The sequence below is a fragment of the Nothobranchius furzeri genome, chromosome 12 (genome assembly GCF_043380555.1).
Source record: "Nothobranchius furzeri strain GRZ-AD chromosome 12, NfurGRZ-RIMD1, whole genome shotgun sequence".
NCBI classification, from domain to species: Eukaryota; Metazoa; Chordata; class Actinopteri; order Cyprinodontiformes; family Nothobranchiidae; genus Nothobranchius; species Nothobranchius furzeri.
Genome location: NC_091752.1, coordinates 68,732,450 through 68,748,937, shown reverse-complemented (window position 1 = coordinate 68,748,937; position 16,488 = coordinate 68,732,450). Strand labels below are relative to the sequence as shown.

Sequence of the window (16,488 nt, the reverse complement as noted above, 5' to 3'; positions counted from 1 at the left end):
CTGCTGCGGCCACACCTTCTGGTGCAGCATAAATATCTGTTGTTTGAACACACCATTGCTGTCTCTCTAGTTGGTTTTGGAAGGCTTCCTTGTACCAGACTGAGTCATGTCTGTCATAGAATAATGTTAGGTGAGGAGGGTCAGGAGGGGGAACATAAGGATGGGCCTGAGTCAGCCAGGGTTTCCACTGCTGGTACAGAGTCATTAAGCCAGGAGTGTCCTTGGTTTCTGTGTCCAACAGAGCCCAGTAAATCTCAGCACAGTCTGATATGTCAGGCAGTTTTTGAGCCAAGTACATGCCTTCACTGGCTTCTCCGGTGCAGGGCAAAATAGTCCCTTCAGGCAGAGTGACAGTAAGTCCCGTAGGACCACACAAAATGGTGGCTCCTAACTTGATGAGGAGATCTCTTCCCAGTAAGTTGACTGGAACTGTCGGAGAACAGACGAAGCTGTGCAGTACTGTTTGGTGTCCCACTGTAGTCGGAAGTGGCAGGGAGAAAGGCAGAGTTTGTTGTTCCCCAGAGAAGCCCATCACTGAAATAGTGCGTGTAGATGTCTTAGAGGGCGGCACAGTTTGTATGGTGGAGCAAGTGGCACCAGTGTCAACCAAAAATGGTTGATCTTGTCCATCTACAGTTATTGACAGCAGGGGGTCTGCCGTGGCTCCCTGGCCGTCGGAGTTTCTCTGTGGGGTGTCCTATTGTCTTGGACCACCCTCCCACTGGTCCCAGCCCATCATTGGCATCTGAGTGTGGGGTCCGGTAGGCCCTCTTCGTCCTGAGAAGGTGCCTCTGCCTCGACCTTCCCTTTGTGGGCTGTATGGCAAGGGGCAGTTCCTGGACCAATGTCCTGGTTGACCACAATTGTAGCAAATGTCTTGAGCATGTGGTCCCCCTTTGCCGCCTACTGGCCTCCACTGTCCCCTTCCCCTGAAACCACCTCTAGGTCGACCAGCAAAAGGTGGTCGCTGGGCAGCATATGTGAGGGGTGTGTTTTGTTGTGGTGGCATATATGGCCCTGAGTATGGTGGCTGCGGCTGCCCTGAGTATGGTGGCTGCGGCTGCCAAGCCATAGGCGAAGCCTGATCAGGAAGTGACGGTAGTGGTGGGGGTGTGGCTATGGACGCGACCATTTGTTTCTTAACCTTGTCCCCCTTTTCGCCCAAAGTCTTTTTTGCGGCTTGTAATTGGACCCTGAGCAATTGTTTTTGCAAGTCCTCTAAGTTATCAGTGTCTTTTTCTTCCTGTACCTGTACTTTGTTGAGGTTAAAAATAAGGTGTTTCTTCCACTTACTAAAGTCACAGTCATGTAGGTCGGGGTTGTCTTCCATTTTCTGAGTCACTGAGTTGGGGACTCCCTTCAGGACTGCCTTTTTGAACCGCATACTATTCGTGCCCTGTTTGGATGGGTGTTGCCCAGTTTGGGCCACCCAGTTATCAATGGCTTGGTTCAGGTAAATAGAAGGATTTTGTTTAGTATCCCATTTGATTTTGCTCATTGTGCTGCTATCTTTTAGCGGGAACATCTTTCTAACTGCCGGGCCTAATCGAGCTATCACTCTACCGAGAGGTACAGAATTAGAATCATGAGTTGTGCCAGCGTCTTTCTCTAGGGCCTCCGCCTGCGAGCGTGACGTGCACCTAGTGATTACTGCTCGGAAATCTCCCAATGCAAGATCCTGTCCAGCAGTGAGGGTGTCGAAGTCTGAGAGCCAAGTGTTTCCACCCTCTTGGATATCTGGTAATTTATCTATTAAAGCCTGGATGTCCCCAAGGGAATACGGCTGATAGACTTTCTGGGCGTTGGGTTTATTCTGCACCATGGGTAGTTGGTAGGTCGGTGGGGGGCCCATGGACCTTGTGTGTCTTCTATCTGGGCATGGGGATGGAGAGCGGGAAAATTGAAGCAGGTCCCTTTCTCCCCTAGACTCTTCTCTCGTGAGCTGCTTCTGCCACTCCTCTTGTAGGAGGGATTCATAGCTCTGACTGGCTGCTGGAGGGGGATCAGATGATTCCTGCCCTACCAGAACCCTTTTTACCACTATATTTTTGTTTGGGTCTTCCTGATCTTCTCCCTGCAACTGGGAGGTAGCAAAAATTGGTATTGGCTTGTTTAGGTCTGGCGTTTTAGGCCATACAGGTGGACTGTTTGGCCAATGTGCTGGAGACGGTGTATGGAGGTTTGTACCTGTACCGTATTCAGGTGTGACCAGGCCCTGATTAAAATAGTGAGTGGTAAATTGATTTTGTGAGTTATCTATGTCCTGTCGTTTGGCCCTTAATTCGAACGGTGCAGCTAGGTTGTCTGCAGATGGGCTACTGTTTGGTGTTTCATTACTTGGCAGGAAGGGATTATGTGTCTTTGAGGTGGAGGGTTTGACTTTAGTGTCTGATCCTGATGCCATAGTTACACCTGACCACTCACTCAAATTATCCACGGGGGTTTCAGGTTGGATGTCTAGTATGCCGCTCGTGACTTTTATTACTGGATACAGTCCAGCTGCTGGAGCAGTAGAAGGTGTAGGCTGTGTAGCGGAGGAGTATGGGGGTGGTTGAGTGGGTGATTTGGTCTCTTTTTTCACTTTCTTCATATTAGGTCTGGCTGCATTCCATAACATGACCCACTGCATGTACTTACTCACTCGCCCTGCCTGCTTTTCAACCTCACTTTTTATTTTCTTCCTTGTTAGCACTCCTGCTTCCCTTAAAGCTTTCTTAGCTTCTTCTTCCTTTTCTCTCGCTTCTGCTGCTTTCTGCTCCCATATTTTACCCCAGTTTCCTCTGCTGTTCACATCTGCTCCTTTTTCTTTCATCGCTTTTTCTGCTGTTTTTCTCAATAAAATTTTGTTTTTCGTAGCTTCTATTGGACCACTTGTCATATTTATTACAGTCTCTATGCAGGCTAATTGCTCTCCCAGTGTACTCAGGATGTCATTCGGCCCCCATCCATCATCCTCCGTTTCACGATCAAATTCTTTATCCATCATTCTGTTAGTATGCTGCTGGTTTTTGGTGATAATTTGGACCGGTGAGGTCTTAGCTCATAGGGAGCTCTAATCACCGGTGTTAAAAAGTGAGACAGCGCTAATGACCCGTTGTGGTAACTTTCGCTTCTACCTTTTCAGGTGGAAAGTTCTTACCTCTGCATCCACAAGGGGGTGCTGTATTTCTCTCACTTACACATACAATTGTTAGTACAGTTCATTCATTCATTACCCTTCTTATCTGCGGTAGGGTGGTGTTTACCGCTTATTCAACTATTTCCCTATTTGTTATGATATAAAAATTCTATGTGTTTTTACACTTATCCTTACTCTCTGCACTTTTCGTAAGTGCAGATAATATGGTTGCTCAGCCTAAAGAGACTTATTACTCTCATGTGGAGTTTATTTTGTCTCTTTTATTGTGTAATTCAAGTTAATCAGTCAGCCTCCCCTGTTTTACCGACAAAGCTGATTGAGACTTGACATTCATACAGCGTGTTTTCTAACTATGGCATGTGTTTTGTATCAAAAACATTTTTCTTGGTTCATAAGAAGGTCCCAGACCTGTAGAATTTTAGGAGTTCTCTTGTCTCCTAGGGCCTTTAACCCCTAAATATAACCGTGAACAGGTCCCTGAACTGTAGAATTTTAGGGTTCCCACATCCTAAGGACTCTAACCTGGCCTTAATATAACCTCGTTATATTTCTATTCACTCGTCAGTAAATAGTGTGGTCCGCCACGACCTGGAAGCTTTCTTTTCTATTTCCCTTGAACAGGTCCCTGACCTGTAGAATTTTAGGAGTTCTCTGCTCCTAGGGCCTCTAACCCCCTTTTTAATATAACTTGTCTCTTATTTTTTTACCGTTACACCATTGTAAAAATCCTTATCTTATTAAAACATTGTAAAAACCTCTCATTATTTCTGCATTTGTCTTCACTTTCTTCTCCAATGATTATTTTTAGGACCACAGTTACTAAGATTCAAGACACAAAGGCTTTGGATATATCCAATGAGCAGATTTTTAGAATAGGTTCTGCTTACCTTATTTTCACCGCGGTGTTTTTGTGCCTGGATCCATTCACTGGGTCGGTTGGTCAGATTGGCCTCCAAAAACTCCTTCTTCTTTAAAAGGAAGAAATCCTGTTCGTGACGCCAACATTTGTTGGTCTTTCCTTCTGTGAGACCATCACAGGTACGGAGTAAATGGAGAGAAAAAAAAAACCTTTCGTTGGTAGAGAGTGAAGACAAATAATCAGAAGAATCAATCTTTGTTCGCCACTGCAGAGGGAGAAACACACAGCCTCAGCTGGACCCGCGCCCAACTCTTCTCTCGCTGCATCAAGTGTTTCTGAAGCTCTCTGCTCATACAGCTGTTTTTATTAAGGAATAATGGAATGTAACACACGCAGTTTGCCATTTGCACACGTCATTGGTCATGACAGGTAAAAACTAATTGCCTTGTTAGTGAAGAACTAATACATCACAAGAACACGTATCCTTGAGATAAGCAGGAACATCCTTGATAATAAAGACACACGCTGGTACGAGAGGAGCTGGGATGTTTCACTCCTTTTTGTGCAGGAGAGAATATGCAGCTGTTCATCTTGTGCAGAAAAACACTGAGAGGCACTTAATATCAGAACAGGATTCTTCCATAGCATATGATGATATAAAAATAGCATAGAACAATATATAAAAGAGCGTATAAGATAGATACATATATTTTCAGGAAGCACGACGTCCCTAAGTGAACATTTGAGACGAAAACGTGGGGGGTGATGCAGCAGAGGAAAGTCCGGTGAATCCGGTAAGTAACAGAAAATAAACAAGCTAACGCAGATCAAATTTGGGAGCTGAGTTCGTTATAGTGGATGTTAAACATGTTTTTTTTTTTTTTTTTTGCCGCTTCAGTCTACGGTGTTCTACTTCTGATTGACTAGATGCAATCGTGAATCTCCTCCGTGTTGTGTATCATGCACTTGCCAAATTTAGCACGTCTGTTTATAAGAATGTTCTCGTTAAGAGAAAAACGGCACAAACCCATAACTATGTTCCTCATTCAAAAAAGGACAACTCCGCGGAGAAAAATATACAGATGAGCTGTGTCCAGGTGAATATAACGCGGCATAGTTGTACGCTTTCAATTTTTAAATACAGGAGAAATTCAGAAAGTCCTTTTTTTACTATTAAAAGGCTGTTTTACTGTCTAACGCTGTAAAACGCCTAGTGTTGTAGTGTGTGTGCTGCTTTATTTTATATGTGTACTTATTTCAGTCTATTTGTGTTTCTTATGCAGAAAAAGACAAGCAACAATGGACAACTACATGGGGAACAAGACACTCACCCCCCAGCAATGCATACCACTTACAAACTCTATTCTAGATTCTACATTATTTTTTAAGGAATTTACCTCTTATATTTTGATGCCAAAAAATTATTCTGGACTGATATTTTGCACTGTTTAGCTCATTTTACACTGCTGACTGTGTTCATGTGCAATAAAATAGATTGCATTCAACAGCACTATTCTCTAATGTTTTTCTTTTTCTTAACTGAAATGTATTCATCACTTGTATAGGTTAAATAGCTGTTGTGATTAGAAGTTTTTATATTTATATACTGTAATTAGATAATTTAATTACCTGATTTTGTATATTTATGCAATCTAAGTAATCAATCAGAAGAGGTTGTTTATATCATCAGGGAGTTTACTTAAACACTTTGTATTGACTGGGAGACAAGAAAGAGAGAGAGTTGGGATCGTTTAAGAATCTTTAATTTCTATAATTATAAATTCTTTCAATCTACCAGGACTATCAATGATGAATGCATATGGATGTAGATGTTTCGTGTGTGTGTGTGTGTGTGTGTGTTTTGTTCAGAATCTCTAGGCTGAGTAGCGAATCTGGTTGTTTTGACTAGGCTACCACGAGGCTTCAGAAGCTGATGACATGAGCCACCATTTGCCGTATTTACGTACCCAGGAAGAGCCTCCCGTGTTAGATCAGGAATTGCCAGGTCTCGGACCTGCAGTGATACTGGAGCTGGTTGAAACAGCGGTCACAGCACACAATGCCCGTCTGAAGGGTCGACTCAGGTAGCATCGGCAGGCGTCAACAAGTTCACTCTTATTTTGAAAGAACGTTGTCTCGTTGGTAAAAACGACGGAAAATCTCCAGCTTGACAGATTTCAGCTCAAAGTAGGAAGTACATCTGGCCAGTCTGCACTTCCAAATGATGACGATGGAAATCCTTAGGAACTCGGATGTCCTGGAGCTGAGTTCAACATGTAACTGCTGAAAGTGAACGTAACGTGGAACTAGGGTTGTCACGGTATGAAAATTTAACCTCACGGTTATTGTGACCAAAATTATCACGGTTTTCGGTATTATCGCGGTATTTTTTAAACGGTGTTGCATATGTTCAGAAAGCATTGATAGTCCTGTTCTACACAAACTGAAATAGTTTTGAAAAGGTTTAACAGTGTTTATTAAACCTAAAATAACACAAAGCCTTAGCAAAAGTGCAACTTTTCTAGCCTGGCAAGCCAGACTAAATAAATGTATTATTTAGTCTGGCCATGCTCCATTGACGGCTCTCGGTTGTGGGGCGGGTTCTACCGTTGTCTTTCAAATGATCTCCACATTCCATTGGACAATGAGTGTGACATACTCTTGTTTCACTCTGTTGCATCATCCCACCCACCAGGCATATAGAGTGCCCTGATTGGCCCACAAAGCGGATAAAGCTCTGTGATTTGTTCACTAAGCAGATAGAGCACTATGATTGGCCCACCATTATGGACCAATCACAGCTCTTTATGTGTTTGAAACCCCTCTAGAGAGCTGTGATTGGCCAGCCAGAGTCCTGGTAGGAGCTGCTGAGGTTCCAATGGAGCATGCCTAGACCATTCTTTGCAAAGCAAGAATTTGGTCTAGTTCACTAGGCTACAACTTTTCACAAGTAAAGGAACAAATAGCTTCTTTTTCTGGAACATGTTACAGTAGTCAGTGCAGGTTTAAATTATACAAATCCAAACATTCAAAACATAAACAATATGTAAACAAATCAAAGAAACACCACTTGTTTTCTCATATACTTGTTTTCTTCATTATCAAAATGAAAATCTAAAACTCCAGTCCACACTTGCCTTGAGCACTGTACAAGTCAACCTTAAAAAATATGTATATATAATAAAATAGCCACTTTAAACAAATGACTAAAATAACGACTACACTATGTAATCAAATCCAAATGTTCAAGTATAAATGGCATTGAATAAGTAAACAAATCAATGACAAGGAACTAATTGTATATTTCTCTTCATCATCAACAAATAAGATGCTTCATCCAGCAACAGGGTGTCCGTGACACGGTTTAAATGCTGGCAGAGGACGCTGCGGCTGCAGTATATAGTGACTCGTTGCATTCTCCGTCAACCAAAAGTCCTCACGTCATGCATTTAAGCTAAAATGCTAATGTTAACCTACCTTGCACTGGCTGTAGAGACGTGGGTGATGGTCACGCAGATGTGCCATTAGATTCGAAGTGTTGCTGCCTTTTGCAGACACTTGTTTCCTGCACGTTCTGCAAACGGGATAGCAGTCTTCTATTAACTGTCCCTCAGCGTTTTTCAGAAATCCCAAATATGCCCATACTTCCGAGTTAGTCTTCTTTGAGGGCTGATGATGTCCTGGGCGCTGCCGTCTCCTCCTTCGGCCATTATTTCAGCTTCAAAGTTTTAGTGCCATTGCAAACTAAAAAGTGCGTGTGCGCGCCGCGGGAACTTCAGCTGAAGCGACGGTGGCTGGTAAGGGTCACCGCGCTGAAACCGCGGCCACGGTAAACCCACCGAGATAATTTAGTTTTTTTAAAACTGGACGGTTGTTTTTATTGTCAACTTTTTTACCGGGGTTTACCGCTATTCCGGTTACCGTGACAACCCTATGTGGAACTGACTTAAAATGGCGTTGCCTTCTTTTTATGTCTCCCATTTGTTTAAGAATCTTAGTAAACCGGATTGGACTACTTTCATAAACAAACCAGATTCTGCCCTACCACAGACGAAAGTTCTGATTGGTTGAAAACAATGTGTCATGCGTTTCCATGGTAATGCATATCAGTGTGTCTGGGGCAGCCCTGTTTATTCATTTAAACACATAACTCATGACATCTTTATTTCACAGATCATTCACTTGATTATTAATGTTCAACAAATGCTTTGATTAGCTTATCACAAATAAAGTACTTTGATTACTCAATGAAAAACGTTCTTCTGTTCTTCTGTCTCTTCTCCTGGAATGTACACATACTGAACCAAGCGTCCGACCTTGGTGATGGTACTGTGTGAAGGGGCAGCTGTTAAGCGCAGACCATTATACTTCCTAACGCTACACAGCTAAACAATAACAAACCGATTAATCGAAAAAATAATCGACAGATTAATCGATTATGAAAATAATCGTTAGTTGCAGCCCTAATTCCATTTGACTACGTTTCAAGTGAATCAAAACTGGTTTGCTGCTAAAAAATATGAAATAAAACAACAAAATTATCAGGCTGAAATAACAGACTCATTATGAAAGGCTCAATAATATGCATCAGATTGGTGTTTAGTTCCTTTTTCCCATCTGATATTTATAGTTAAAATATTTTTATATATTTGACCTACATTTCAGTAACATTTTAGTTTTGTGTTAATAACACTCATCTTAGTCATAATAACACATAAATATATGCGGTAAAATATAATGCATTTCATTAACATGCACTTGTGTTGGAAATGGTAATAACATTTCATTTCTGCAGCTAACAATGTAATGGTGGCATGTCTATTATGTACGGGTTAGCAATAATCCAGTTCAAATTATGTTCAAACATAGAAGCGTTTGTGGATTATATACAACAATGGCTTGCCGTAGACTTGTAGCTGTAATGTGACCCGTATCTGCAGCGGTTCTGATCCGTAGTGCTGCAGGATGCAGAATAAACAGGATGGTGGGGACTTTTCATCCGCTTGTAGAGTTTAGTCTTTCATCGTTTTACGATCATCATCATCATCATATATTTTTCTGTGCGCCACTTGATCGCGAGACTGCTACCTGTTAGCTTTAGCATTAGCTAATCTGTGTGTAGCTGCACTTTTGATCCCAAAGTTTGGACCGGTTCTGCCTTTGTGCCTTTGTTGGTTCCTTTATTTTTCTCCACTGCATCCAGATGACCACACTGTGCGCCAGTAAAAAGCATTTTCTTACACGTTACTTACTTTTGTTCAATAAAGTTCTGGGGAAAATAGTAATTCAAAGATGTTGCACCCATGCTACGTTTAAAAAATAGACAGACACGCACAGACAGTTACAGCCCTGCTCCGATATGGAAGAGCTGGGGGAAAATCAGGACGTTAATAGCACCAACCATAGGTATGTACCAACTAGCGAGAAAAGCAAATTTTGATCTTTTTCTGCAGCGGTTTTAGCGCTTTTCGGTGCACCGCTGCTGGTACAGCGCCCTGTAGTGGCGCAACGCTGCAACTGCAGTTACAGTAACATCCATATAGCTGGGGGCAGAGTGAAATCAGGCTGGGGCGGCACAAAAATAGCTGGAGGCGGCCACCACGCAAATTTGAATACAGGAAAACCCTGTATATGTGCCCCTTTTTTAACTTTGAGCACCCGCCCCTTCAAAGGTCTCTGCACGGCCCTGCTCTATCTGCTTCCTTTACAGCACCTGCTGAGCTCATTTAAAGGAGTCTCCTAGCGTCTTCACACGGATGACATCCAACTGTACATCTCCTTTAAGCCCCATGAGATGTCTACGCTGCAGCTGTTGCTCTCCTGCTTAGACTCCATTAAAACCTGGATGGTGGGAGCTTTCTACAGCTGAATGAAGATAAGACTGAGATCTTCATCTGTGCCCCAGAGAAGCTGGTTCCCAAAGTCAGAGACTCTCTTGGTCAGCTTGCTTCTCACACCAAACCCTCTGTCAGGAATCTTGGTGTGGCCTTTGACCAAGCTGTCACCCTGGATTCTCATGCCAGTTCTCTTGTTGGCTCTTCCTTCTTCAATCTCAGGAACGTTGCTAAGCTGTGTAACGTGATGAAGGAGCCATTTCTACCCTAACAGCTGTTTCCTTTTGACACAGTGTCAGTGTGTCTGAAACAGCCTGAAGGTCATACAGTCGTTTCTAAACTGTTTACATTCCAGCATGAAGACAGAAGAAAGAAGAATGAATTCTTTCCTTTTGATTAATCAAAGAACTCTATTTTAATAAAGCTAATCCATCAAAGTGTTAGTCGATATAACAAGATGTGACCGACCTGTGAAATTAAAATATTAATTATTTTATTATGATCTTAGAAATGAAGTAATGTAACTTTAAATGGTTCAACAGGACTCATTTCACGTAGTGTTAAAAGGACTTGACACATTTTTTCACTGATCCAATCAGAATCTTACAGATCTGACAGAGGCGTGCTTCTGACGGTGTTTGGTAATTTTCATTCAACAATAAACCATAACATCCGAGGTATGAAACAGATGCCACGTCAGCTCTAATGCAGTTCAAAGCGTTCCAGAGCAAAGTGACGGAGTGGCCAATCCTGAACTTTAACTCTTCAACCGAAAGAACCACGACAAGCTGAGAAAATCCAGTCGCTATAACAACAAGCAACGACAACAGCTCCTTTCAGAATAAGAGCTCCACTGACCCAGGCTGGGTCTGAACAGACGCCAAGACAAGAGTCGTGTGCCGGCAGTATCTCGAGACGGGTCTGGTCGGAACTGCAGCTCTGCTACCAGCTCGGTGTCCAGAGAGGGTCCGGGTGGACCTCGGCATTCCTGATCTCACAGAGGACTTCCACCAGGCAGGTAGGCGTGGCTTAATGGTGTCTCATGCAGTTCTGAAACGAACCCCAGCTTATTCCAAACCAACATCTTCAGTTCCCGTCAGAACTAATCGCTCCTTCGGATTTGCGGGTTCTGATTTACATGACACGTCATCCATTCACCGCCTCATCCATTTTTAGTCGCACTATACACTTAGTTCTTAAATAAGCCGAGTTTAAAGGAGCATGGGGCAGGAATTGTCCAAAAACAAAACGTACATGTTCATTCTTGAGAAGCTTATGGGTGATGAAGCATTTTAAACTAAAAAGAATGATGAAACCAGTTTATAATTCCATTTTGTTAATCAGGCTTTGTGCTGCAAAATGCAAAACATTCCTGATCCGAATTTCCCGCGCTGTTTTACGGATATGACGTTAATTGACGCTTCAAGCGCATTCTCGACAAGGTTCAAACCTGGAAAAACATTTGGAAGCTTGCTAGGTGGCGGTAACGCGTCTTTCACTACTAGCCACGTTAAAACCCCAAACAGAAGAGGAAGAACCCTGGAAATGGATTCTACAACTGGCAAAAGACCAAGCGCAACTCAAAGCCCACTAAAGAGTGGCACAAAGAAGAAGGTTTTATCAGCAGCATCTCGAGAGTCAAAAAGAAAATATGATAAAAGTCGGTCAGGGACCCGAATATCTATTGGTTACGCTCTGGAAGAATGGAGGCTGCTTCAACTGGATTTGGGCCTGAAAAAGGATGCGGACATGGCTCATTTTCTAGTGACCAGGTAAGTGTTGGTCTCCTTATTTCTGCTGTAGGTTTCAGTAACGAGTAGGTAAACATATCAGAGCTGTATCTGCACAATTTGAGAAAATAAAATAAAACTTATGGATTTAGATAATGCTGATTTAGGTAATCTAACAAATCTTTGTGCAGATGAACAAGAAACTTATCTAAGCTAACGGTGTTTAGCATATGGCTTCCTGATCAGTTTGAAAAAGCTAAAAGCAACTAAGGAGTAACCGGATCACTTCTACGTTTTGTGGACGACACGCCGCATGTGTTTGGAGATAAATGGATGCTCCGTTTATTCTGACGAGAAAAGTAAACAGAGCTTGATTTGATTATATGACGTCACCGCTCAGCCGGAGAGAGCTAGCGTGCGTTAGCATGTTAGCTGCGATCACGCTTCAGTTTGTAGAAGAGAACGGACATTTTCCAAACCAAAGATGAGTCTTTAGAATTATGTCATATTTGATCTACAGTCCAACCTCTAAGCAGGACTGTTACTTCAGTAGATAATGTTATTCGTGGGGTTTTTGTAACAGTACCCCATCGGAATATATTTCCCTAGCGCTATTGCTGTGCTACATAAAAATAAATAATAAGTCAGCCATAACAACACGTTTGACTAAAAGTAAAGTTGTGCAGAAGTTTGTGTTTATTTTTCTAAATTTGTCCAGTTGAATGTAGGTCAGAATAAAATATGTTTGTGAAAATGATAAATAAATTTTTTATAACTGACATGCATTTTCATATTACTAGTTGTGCCACAGGTAAAGAAGCTTAGCCATTATTGATCTGTGTAAACAGAAGGTGTAGAGTCTCAACCAACTTGTTGACATTTTTGTTTAAAAATGTGTTTTCCAGCTACCGGAAGAAGCAGGCTCCTGAAACTGCAATTCAGGGAGGTAATGTGAAGGCAACCTCGACACCCAGTAAGAGAACAGCAGCTAAAATGTCGCATCGATTATCTCCAATTGAACCTGTGTCTGAGGGGTTAGTATCTTTTCTGTAAAACAAATATTCACGTTTTTGTGCTATATTTCATACATTAAATTACACCTTGCATATCCACACTTGGTTCAGAACTAACATCACACCACCAAACACTTCTGACATTGTCTTTACAGGGAAGATTTTCTAATGGCTGATGTTGAGGCCTTAGCTGATTACCTAGATTTGGATCCTTTTGAAGAAAGGTAAATTTGTTCATGAGAAGTCTTGCCATATACGCAGGAAATTACTGCTGTACTATGTGCAAAAAAGATAAAAACACAATAAATAAGCAAATATAGGTCATTATATATATTTATTCATGTTGTGAAGTGTCAATTCACAGCAGATTGTTGTTATTTGCAGAAATAATTAATGACAGATGTATTAGGCTCCACATTTATCTCTTTAGAATCAGTACCATTTCAGGTAAGGTCCAGTATTTATCTTGACGTACAACAAATATTATTGTGTTGTCTGTAGTTTCAAATCCATGGATCTAGCTACAGATGCAGTCCAAATTGATGAGGACCAAGCAAACAACGTACTCAACAGTGTGTGAGTGGCAATGTCTTCTTATCTAGGGGTGGGCAATATAAACGATATAAGGTAGAAATGATATAAAATTGGGTAAAATTGGTTTTTGGCTATATCGCAATACGGCGATATTGTGATAACACATGACGTCACTAAGATGCGCACCCTGCTGACAATGGGACAACAGAATGGCGGTGACTGCAAGCATGGAGTGGGCGGAGGAGGAGGCCTATATGCCTCAAGTGGCATATATTTGCCACTTGAGGATATCTAAAAGCATGTCAATTTGACATCTATAAACAGATGAAAAAATATATCGCAATATATATCGTTATTGCACATGCTTCAGATTATATCGCAATATAGATTTGAGGCCATATTGCCCAGCCCTATTCTTATCTATACTATTTTTTCAAACTCCAAAGTCTTAAAACAATATATTAATTCTACTTTTATTTATTGTTTTCATAACAGAATAAAACTGTTATGAAAACTTTGTCAGGCTGACGAAGTTTGCAGCCGCAAACAAAACGTTGCAGGTAAATAAAACCCTTCTATGTTTTAAAAAGAACTAAAAGATGGAATTGTTGTTTTATCCTTGTTCACAGGCTGGGATCCTAAAGGGAAATGCCATCCTACTTGTGTGGCTGAAGGACATCTTCAACCAATTTTGGTACATTTGCCAGAAAGCACAACATTGTGATATGTTTAATGTAAGTATTGTGACATCTTTTGGACAACAAGACAACAATGCACATTGACATAATTACCTTTCTTTTCATAATAGTGCCAGCTCTCGTGTTTCTGTTTGTGAGCGCTTCTGTCACATGTAAAGTTTTCAAATAAAACTTATTTTTTCTGTTAGGACATGTGGGTGGGTGTGCTTCACCATGTCACAGGGAAGCATGAATGGACCCGTGGCAAATGTGACCATGGACCACTTGATGCAACAACCAGTGATAAAGAGCTCATGGTGCCAGGATCTCCACCACACGAGGCTCTTCAACGAATCATGTTCAACAGACGCTGGTTGAAGGATGTCACCAATCTGACCTTTAGGTATATTAATAACATTTTCATAAGCAAAAAAGCTAAAGTGTCAATATCAAAGCTGAAATTTTACATATAGAAATGACAATTGTGGGTGAAAAGGCAATCAAAAGTGTGATTCCTAATCATCTATAAAGTTGTAGCTTTTGTTTTTTTTACAGGTCAACTTCAGAACTGGAGAGTTTCCAGAACTGCATTCTCATGTAATCTATGTATGATCTAATGCTGCTGTTCTCTCTCCATAAAGGCCCCAGCTACGTGAAGCATCAAAAGACAGGAATGACTTCTTTCTTGCACACAGATTTATTAGAAATTAAGAAAAAATACTATGTACAAATGCAAATAACAGAACTTTTTTGTACATAAATAAAAATAAATATATTGCACAAACTGTTTGTTTATTTTTGGGTGAAAATGCTGTCTTCAGCTAAAGTTATTTTGAGGTATTGTGCTGTTTTGGAACTACTGTAGTTGTAGATAAACGGTTTGGATTTTTGGGTTAGGCTGCCCTCAGTCAGGAAGATGGTGTCCTGGCGTCTCTTGCCGAAACTCCAGGATATCCAGCATCACCCCTGGAAGACGGGTCACCACTCTCTCGAGAATATGATCTCTCTCCTCCTGGCTCAAGTGTTGTAAAGCTGTCTAGAAATTAAAGAGCATATGTTTACATGACTAGATTCATATCTCCAGTGAGTGATGTTTTCGTTTTTGGCATCTCTCTATTATTTTATTTTTTTACACAAATGGCTACAACCAACCTGCATCTCAGCTATATTGGCAGCTCTCAGCTGTGCAAGCCGGTCTCTGTCCTCTTCTCTGAAAGCTGTTCGCTGCCTACCCCGGCGCCCTGGTCCTCTTGAAGGAGCTCTGGACCTCAACCTGCTGCCCTCACCCCTTGAGCGTGTCCTTCCTCGACCCTCGGAGCGACCTTTTCCTCTCCCCTTTCCTTTAGCCCCTGGTCTCAGACTTTCCCACGACACTTCAAAGTCTGTGGCAGGCTCGGGCACACTCCATCTGAACTGTCTTCCATCACTCCTTCCAATGTGAATTCCTGAAAATCAATGACAGTAATGATAAAAATGACTGTATTACCCTGTAGGTCTTGTTGATATTATGATTTTATTTTGATGCATTTTTGAACTAAACATTGATATTTTTGTTCTTATTTACATTGGTGTGATGCCTGTCCTGTAATGAAATTGGTTTCACAAATGATGTCAGTGACTTGAAATTGGATGTTCATACATGATGTATAAACAATAACATTAGCTTGTTAGTAAGCTTAGTGCAAAATAATAACTGTAATTTGTCTAAAAACACCAGAAATCACCTGCAGCCACAAAGCCTTATGCTAATAAAGTAGCATCATGTTACTGTCTTGCTTGCCAGTCACAAAACTGGCTTATGAATATTTCATAGGAAGGAGCACTTGCTTTACATCACGAGTGTCATGGCTAAATTAAAATGCTAATGTTGTCATGGGATTTTACAAATAATAGACTAAAGTAACAATGTTACTTACTTCATCGCTCGACACGGTGCCTTGTTCGAGCCGCGCTCTGGCCGTACATCACTGTAACTTTTTTTTTTCTAGTGAAGAGTTTGTGCGCGCTCTCGTGCCGGGCTGCAGTTACTCACAGTGCCGAGTCCGTCGCTAATGAGTTTCGTTTCTTCATCCTGCCCCATGCTCCTTTAATTGTTAGTAATAAAATTTCTTAACTTTTAAACTTGACTCGTTCTATTCTGTTGTCTCTGAGTGAATACATAACGGTTACATGATCTCTGCATTAAATAGACCCGATCTTCTGGTTTAACCAACCCCGATCCATGAGGCGGATTTCATATTTCCTATGGAATCCCACGCCTTACGGCTCATTAATTAAAATGTAAGAACCTCATTTTTCCCTTACAGCTGAGTCCCATTCTGTCCCGCTCTGAACTTGAGACAGTTCTCCACACCTTCATCTCCTCACGCTTAGACTACTGTAACTCTCTTTTCACGTGTCTGAGCAGAACCTCCCTGAACCGTCTACAGGTGGTTCAGAACGCCTGTGCTCGGCTTCTGACCAAGTCCTCCAAACACGCCCACATCACCCCGATTCATGAAAAAAACACTAAAACTGAGTTATTTTCTAGAAAAGACTTTTTTTTTTTTGCCTGGGGTGTTTAGTACAAATCAGTCTTGATTATGTTATGAAATATCTAAACTTTAGAATTTTTTGCATTTATAGTTTTTACATAGCAACACATTTAAAATTTACTATACACTCGAGCCATTAGAGGACAAAAAAGTCCCATTGACTTTAAT

At 41.5% G+C, this 16,488-nt stretch overlaps 2 protein-coding genes across 3 annotated transcripts in view; both read left to right on the top strand.

Moving 5' to 3' along the window:
• The window catches only part of LOC129157272 (zinc finger protein 665-like), a 215,297-nt gene that overhangs the window by 154,797 nt on the left and 44,012 nt on the right, over window positions 1-16,488 (top strand). The gene's annotated exons all lie outside the window — the stretch shown is intronic.
• Window positions 3,339-16,293, top strand: LOC129157271 (uncharacterized). Its single transcript, XM_070542996.1, has 7 exons — window positions 3,339-11,604; window positions 12,468-12,596; window positions 12,731-12,799; window positions 13,077-13,151; window positions 13,739-13,843; window positions 13,996-14,189; window positions 14,428-16,293. Exons 1-5 carry the CDS (start codon window positions 11,192-11,194, stop codon window positions 13,749-13,751), a joined length of 699 nt encoding a protein of 232 aa, XP_070399097.1. The 5' UTR covers window positions 3,339-11,191; the 3' UTR covers window positions 13,752-13,843; window positions 13,996-14,189; window positions 14,428-16,293.

Coding starts and splice junctions, on each gene's coding strand:
- LOC129157271 (XM_070542996.1), top strand. CDS start 11,192: ATGCAAAACATTCCTGATCCGAATTTCCCGCGCTGTTTTACGGATATG. Junction 11,605..12,467: donor GCTCATTTTCTAGTGACCAG/GTAAGTGTTGGT, acceptor TGTGTTTTCCAG/CTACCGGAAGAAGCAGGCTC. Junction 12,800..13,076: donor TTGGATCCTTTTGAAGAAAG/GTAAATTTGTTC, acceptor TGTTGTCTGTAG/TTTCAAATCCATGGATCTAG.